At 51.8% G+C, this 7,173-nt stretch overlaps 1 protein-coding gene across 1 annotated transcript; it reads right to left on the bottom strand.

Annotated features, from left to right (window-relative positions):
* Positions 1 to 336: 336 nt before the first annotated feature.
* LOC149328706 (uncharacterized) lies at positions 337 to 1,026 on the bottom strand. Its single transcript, XM_089559071.1, has one exon. The coding sequence runs from the start codon at positions 1,024 to 1,026 to the stop codon at positions 337 to 339; it is 690 nt and encodes a 229-aa protein (XP_089415197.1).
* Positions 1,027 to 7,173: the final 6,147 nt, after the last annotated feature.

Genomic DNA, 7,173 nt, shown 5'->3' with positions numbered 1-7,173 from the left:
CCAGTATTCTGTTTTGCCGCATGTCAACTAGGAGCCTGTAGTGCCATAGGAAGTCGGCGCCGATGATTGGCGTGCGCACGTCCGCGATAACAAATACCCAGCGAAAAGTACGGCGGAGTCCGAGGTCAAGCGTTACCGACTTCTGGCCGTATGTCCGTATGGTGGATCCGTTGACTGCGGTCAGAGGAGGAGAGTCTAAAGGACGGCGCCGCTCAGCCAACGTAGGCGGAAGAACACAGATCTCGGCACCAGTGTCGATGAGGTAGCGGACTTTGGTTACACGGTCAGTGACGTGGAAAAGACGACTGGATCGCGGGCCGAGAACACCGGTCGCCTTCAGTGTTCGGCCGGACCGTTTCCCGCGAAGGAGCAGGGCTGGCGGCAGTGGCGTGCGCGAGAGCCGTATCGGCGGTGGAACCAGCAAAGGGTCATCGAGGGTGGAGAACGATTGCCAGAAAAACTGGGGCTTCTACGGCGGGCTGGAGACGACGAATGCGGCCGGCGAGCACGAAGAGCTGCAACTTCAGCTGTAAGCTGCGCCACCTGCCGGGCTAGCTCCTCATGAGTAGCAGTGAGACGGGTATAGCAATCGTCAGGAGCTGGGCTCGATAGCTGAGGGGGAGGAGGGCGATGAAGTGTTGCAACGGAGGGAAGGCCGACGTCCATGATCTTATCCGCAAGCGTAGCCAGGGATTCCAGGGTCTGAGACGAAGACGCGCTCAGGATCATGCGCACCTGCGGAGGCAGGCGCTGCAGGAAGAGTTCCCGCAGGAACGTGCTGTCGTGGGGAGTAGCCAAGTCTCCAGCCAGGGCGGTCATGCAACGCAACAGCTCGATAGGTTTGCGATCTCCAAGCTCTTCTGAGGTAAGGAGCTGCTGCAGGCGACGCGGCTCCGTTTCAGTAGTTCTCTGGATGAGCATCGCTTTGAGATGATCGTACGGGCGATCGGCAGGCGGAGAGCGCAAGACGTCGCGAACAACCGCAGCAGTAGCAGGCGTGAGCGCACCAATGACATGGTCGAACATGGTCACCTGTGACGTGATGCGGTGCCGGCGGAACAAGGCCTCGATTGTGAGGAACCAAAGTTCCGAGTCCGATGACCAGAAGTCGGGGAGCTTGAGGGCGGAGACCGCGGACTCATGAAGTGGCAGCGTGCGAGGCGACGGAGACGGCACAGGAGTGGAGGGATCCATGGCCAGGGCTTACACGATGGAAGGTAGGCGGGGTCTCGAGCTCCGGGCAGCGGTAGGCCTAGCGAAACGGCTGATGCAAAGCGCAGGGCAGGAGCAGAGAACGAAGACGCGAAGTCCGGAGTCACCAAATTTGTGGAGACGAATCGTGGGCACCAGTCATCATCAGGTCTCCACAAATATATTCGTCTGGACGCGCTCAGCCAGGCTGGGATGGAACAGCGCTGCGCCGGCCTTGCAGTTAAGCAGCCATGAAAATCCAGTCTGCGCGTGCTTGGCAGGCGTACTGGGACAGTCGTCGTCTTCGGCTGCCGGACCACAATGGCACGCTACAACTTAGCAAATACGCAAAAACATGGAAGCATTGGTATAAGCTAAGTCTGCCTCGATTTTAGAGACATACGAATGTACATTCTTTTATTTTAAAAAATATATACATTTCACTTGTCCAGACAGTGAGTAGCTTTATCTAACACAAAACGTCATTGGCAATGGGAATGCACTTATCATTTTTCTATTCGATCACTCCACAAATTCTATGAGGAGGCCGCGCTGCAACATGAGCCCCCCCCCCCCCCCCCCCCCCCCGAACAAAATTTCTGGCTACGCCACTGAACACAGTGCTCTGTAAGTGCGGTGATGGCAGTGTTTCTTGTGCTTTGTCCATATTAATCGATGTGCGAAACTAATACTTTCAGGGCATTCCAGGTGAGGGTGGGAAAGCGATGGGTCGGTGATGTGTGCGGGGGACAAATCCACGCTCTGACATTGCGCGTGGCTTAATCTCATATCCATCTTTTTCACACTGCAGCTCTTATACTTAATGCATTTGACGTGGGGAAAGGAGGAGGACGGGGGGAGATTAAGGCTAACCGTTGTTCGACGCAGTGTCATTCCCCCAGCCTAATTCCGCCGTAGTGAATACTCCTTCCTCTCTTGTCCAGTGTATATCAGCGTTTTCTTGGCAAAGTTAACTATGGTGTCCCTTCTTTCTGGACAACGAAAAATGTGCGCGAAACGACGTTTCTTTTTTATTTTCTTTACTTGTTTGCTTTCTTTACAGTAATTTTCGTGTCTACTTGTGGAAGAGAAAGAAGAAACGCCTCAAGCGCGTTCTACAAAGAGGACGAACAGGAAAAAGAAGAAGGACTGAGTGAAATCTTCTCGGCAGCCATGGAGACGTCTACGACTCAGGACGGCTCGCTTACTGCGCCCGACGTCGAGGTGGCTCCCAGGAGAGGGGGTCTCGGGAAGAGGCTCCGCACCGGCTGGTTCTACTGGCTAGCAGCATTCCTCGCCCTGGCACTCGCTGTCTTCCTGCTTGGCCTGGTTCTTGCCAACGTGCTGGTAAAGGGCGAGACCTCCTCTTCGAACAAAACACTCGAACCGTTTTGTTGCCCAGACGAGGCCCTCATGGTTCTGCGAGTTGTCAACGAAAGCATCGACCCGTGCGACGACTTCTACGCACATGTGTGCTCCAGGCCGGACGCGGGAAGTTCCGAGCACTTGTCGCCTCTCCTCCGGACTGCCATGGAGTGGTACTTTGTGCGCATTGGCGGATTGGGAGCGAGCGGCAACGCCTCTGGTCTGATACTGAAAGCTCTCACCAAGGGCTTCTCGAACCGAGAACGTTCTCCCGGAGACGGTGTTTCCCAATACGTAGAGGCCATCGCACGTCTCGGAATTCTTCCCCGGAGCATGGATCTGATTCACACGGTGTACTTCCTGGCGCAGCTAAACCTGCGCTATGGCCTGACATCCGTCGTATCTTTTGGAGTCTCGACGCCGGGCACTGTTTTGAACATCCGAAGAAATTACTGCTTTGGAGATACTGCATACGAGGAGCCATTGCCCTCCGCTCTGGACGCAGTGAACGAAGCTCTGAATTCTTCAATAACCGCAGAGGAATTTTTCGGGTTTAAAAATGAAATAGATTCGTTGCTTGGTTCTAACAGCTCAATGAACCTGTCGCATACCATAGAAGCCTCCCCATTCTTGGGTCTATCGAACCACGACTGGAAGGTCATTTTGGACGAGCTGGTATTCCCCGTGCATCCTGAGGTGAAAACCGTTGCGACGCAAGTGCAAGACAGGCTGAGTGACTTCATGGGCATCCTTACAAACTCGACTCGCCATCCTGTCGCAGTCGCATACGTCGTTGTGTGCACAGCCTTCAAGGCAAGATCCAAGACGGAAAAAGCTGCGGGCGTCCATCGCATGACTCCAATGGGCCCTTCGTGCCAGCTCTTGGATTTTTGCGACATCGAGCACGCGTATATGGCACACGTTGTGAACAGTCACAGCATGAATGAATACGTGCGAGTGATGTTCGCCAAGATAAGACGCAACGTGGCCGGCGAGGCTTTGAAGCACGCTCTCTTCAGCGGAACCTCTGAGCAAGAGATCACCCAGAGATTGAACGAATTGAGGCTGGTGCTCCCACAGGACATCGTCATTCCTGATGTTCCGGTTCCAGCCGTGTCGGAGACATTTGCTGCCAACCTGCTGGCCGCACACTCGTACGCCTTCGATGTCAGGGCAGCCAGGGTGGCGCGAAAGATTCCCGACCCAGAAAACCTCTTCTTTCCCGCTGCAGTGAGGCGCGGCGACGTCATCTTTCTGCCATGCAACTTGTACGTTCTAATGAATCTGAACCTTTCGCGAAACCCTGCGCTCGACCTTCCTGTTGTGGGCGTCGACATGGCCGCTCAAATGTGGTCTTTCCTGCTGGAGTCGTCGTGGCCTAATGAGACGCAGAACAACATCGATCATCGCCTCAAATGCTTCCGACATACACATTTCAACGGCAACGACAGCGACGACTACCTAACCACGGCCGCTGCTGCCCTTGGCGTCGTGTCAGCTTTCAACGCCCTGATGCCGCCGGAGTGGGACTTGGTGAGCATCGTAAACTACACAGACATATCGCTGGGACGCCTGGTGTATTTGATGTGGGCGTATGACAAGTGCGCCGCAGTTCCGAGACTGATGGCGCCCGTAGATGTAAATGTGGCCATAAGAAATTCTCGGAACTTTCGAGCGGCGTTCGGCTGCTCGGAGCAGTCGCCAATGGCAGAGCCACTCTGCTGCCTCGATTTCTGCTAGGCGGTTAATATGGATGGAAATTCGAGTAAATACGCTATGGTTCCGTCACATTGTTCAATGACGGATTTAGTTGTGTGCCATAAATCTTATCTGTGTGATTTCTGTAGAGTTTTTGGAAGCTGGATGAACGACTGATTGTGTATATATAAGCTGTAATCGTTGCAGAAGGCGCAACATTCTGATTTATGGCGATATGAACGGGTTGCCGCACATGAGCTTGGACACCGCCATAGTTGGTCCCATGATCCCGCCACCATTGCGGGTCTCTTAATCGGGAGGTTGGATTCGCGCTCGCGCAAACCCGCAAGGCAGTGTTTCAGCTCTTGCATTTTGTAACGAGCTGGCGAGCGGCCCTTAAGCGCTGTACTAAAGTGTGTTTGTTTCTGTTTGTGCTTTGTGTGTTTGTGTTGACTCAAGCAAAATAAAGTCCCTCCTTCTGACTACCCTCATCGGTCCGAATGTGCCGATAAGCCGGACAGCCTCCTGTGAGATTTTTTTTTCCTTATGTTTTTCGGTTGCGCAATTGTCGTTTGCGTTGAAACAAATATTTCATTTTAAAGCTGCGGAAATTATAAAAGCAATACTGCCGGAAAGCTTCTATTTCGGCGCATACTTCGACTGCAAGAAGAAAAATTAACTGCCTTGGTATTTTCTCCTCGCTTAGCACTGTCCAAAATTTACCGCACGCCCGTGTTACCGCCAATTTGCTGCCCGTATCTTCCGTTAACATCCTGGTTTGAAATAGTAAAGTATACAATTGTTTTGAAGGCCGGCTTTTAGAGCTCTGAGGCGCTTGGATACGCAAAATTTGAGGCACAACTGCGTGGGAGTAAAGGTTCCGCCAAAAGTAGGCTTTAATCGGCTGAAACATGCAAAATCCTGTCATGCAAAAAATCACTAATACATCCTGTATAACCCTCGTTTTAAAGGTATCGATTATTCTATCAAAAATGCCGTGTCACAATAGGGTGGCGCAAGTTGCATTATGTCACTCCTCTGAAGATTACAGCTCCATCATTCTCGCAGCAAATGCAAGAGCTGTTATTTCGGAAATGTTCCGATATTTCTGCCACTTCTTTTCGATACAGCAGCAAATAGACCTGCTGTCCTCTCAGGAACAAGAACATCAGGAAGCAGGCAGAAAAACCTTCAGGAAAACGACATCCTTGGTCGCGAAGGTGCCCTTTTGTCAGCAGTCTCATCTGATTTGGTATGGTTTGTGGGGGTCCCAAAGCGACTCAGGCTATGAGGGATGCCGTAGTGGAGGGCTCCAGAAATTTCGACCACCTGGGGTTCTTCAACGTGCACTGACATCGCACAGTACACGCACCTCAAAATTTTCGCCTCCCTCGAAATTCGACCGCCGCCGCGGCCGGGATCAAACCCGTGTCTTTCGGGTCAGCAGCCGAGCGCCGTAACCCCTGAGCCACCGTGGCGGCCCGTCTGATTTACCGGCGATCCGGCCAGAGAAACATCGACTATGACTTGATTGTGCATTGCTTTAAGAATAGAGTTCAAATATTGAGAAGCGACCATTACTGGACCAAGCAAATTTCATCTGTAGCTGTTATAGTCATCCACGGGGATCAGTACGACGTGCACGCTCGATTGGCATTGACGAGGAAATTCAGTCATGAACGGATACACATGCAAAGTCAAATGGTTAGCTTTTCAAGTTACACCGAAGATCACGTACGGCCTCATGGTGAGTCGCTTGTGATCTTCGCTTGTAAGCTTCTCCTTCTTGAACAAAAAGCGAGGGATCGTGTCGCTGTTTGCCTTTCGGCTCGATTTCTCTGCAAGGGTCAGGATCTTCTGTGTCTCTTTGAGCGTCACGGGTTCGAACTTCGGAACCTTGACGATGTCGGCTCTTGCGTTTTCAATCGCGCTCATGACATAGAAGGGCAGTGACGCATCGGTTGACCGCTTCACCACTGCGCCACGAGTGGTAGGGAGACTCCCTCAACCATCTATATGTGAAGAGAGTGAGCAATACCGCATATATGGACGTTAAGCCATTATCGCTATCCGAAAAGCTGCCATCCGTGAACACTGAGTCTGATCGCTGTACCCGCGATGAAAACCTAACAGGTAGCGCACCTAATTCGCATCTGGCCTAACTACGCAAATCGACCGTGTTTTTTTACATACCCCGCCCCGCTGTGCGTCTAGCTAGAGAGGCGCTATATCTTGCTTTGTCCTTTTCTGGTGCCGCGAACAGTATACCTTGGCCTTGCGTCGGGATGACGTTATATTTTTTATTTTTTTATTTCATTCGTCAACGCTGCGTTGCCCACCAAAAGTGGACAACGCACGACGAGATCACTGGATGCCTTGTTACTGATCGCGCTTACTGTTGCGATCCTTATTATAAGTGGATGCCTTATTAGTGACCGCAGAAATCACGATAGTTAGTGGAGCAGCGGTTCGCGGCTGAGAGGCGTGAGATGGCAGCAGCACAACAGAGCAGAATAGCACGTCAAAAGAAAGACAGAAGAAACCTTCAAGGTAGAGCCGCTTTCAGTAGAAACTGCAGCTTTCTTAATAAGAATAAAAATTTCGGCTCGTCGGTGTGGATTCATACTCAGCAGCGCAAAAGACGAGGACAAAAGCGAACGAGGAGACACAACACAAGCGCAGGCTATCAACTGAATTTTTGTTCCCGGAAAGGAATCTTTAAAGGCGTAAGAAAACATAAAAGGAAACACAACAGCCGATTTCCACGCGTACAAAGGAAACCAATGACATTTCATGCCTGCGTGATATAAGAACACAACAACAGGAGTGCATTTGTTTTCCTGTTGTTCTGGTGTTCTTATATCACACTTTAAACGCATCAGCGGTGGCGTCGCGCACCTGAGCAAGCCGTTGACAACG

Source organism: Amblyomma mixtum, chromosome 9 (assembly GCF_055824585.1).
Source record: "Amblyomma mixtum isolate Tamu chromosome 9, ASM5582458v1, whole genome shotgun sequence".
NCBI lineage: Eukaryota > Metazoa > Arthropoda > Arachnida > Ixodida > Ixodidae > Amblyomma > Amblyomma mixtum.
Note: the sequence above shows the minus strand (reverse complement) of the source record. Positions and strands in the feature narration are given on the sequence as shown.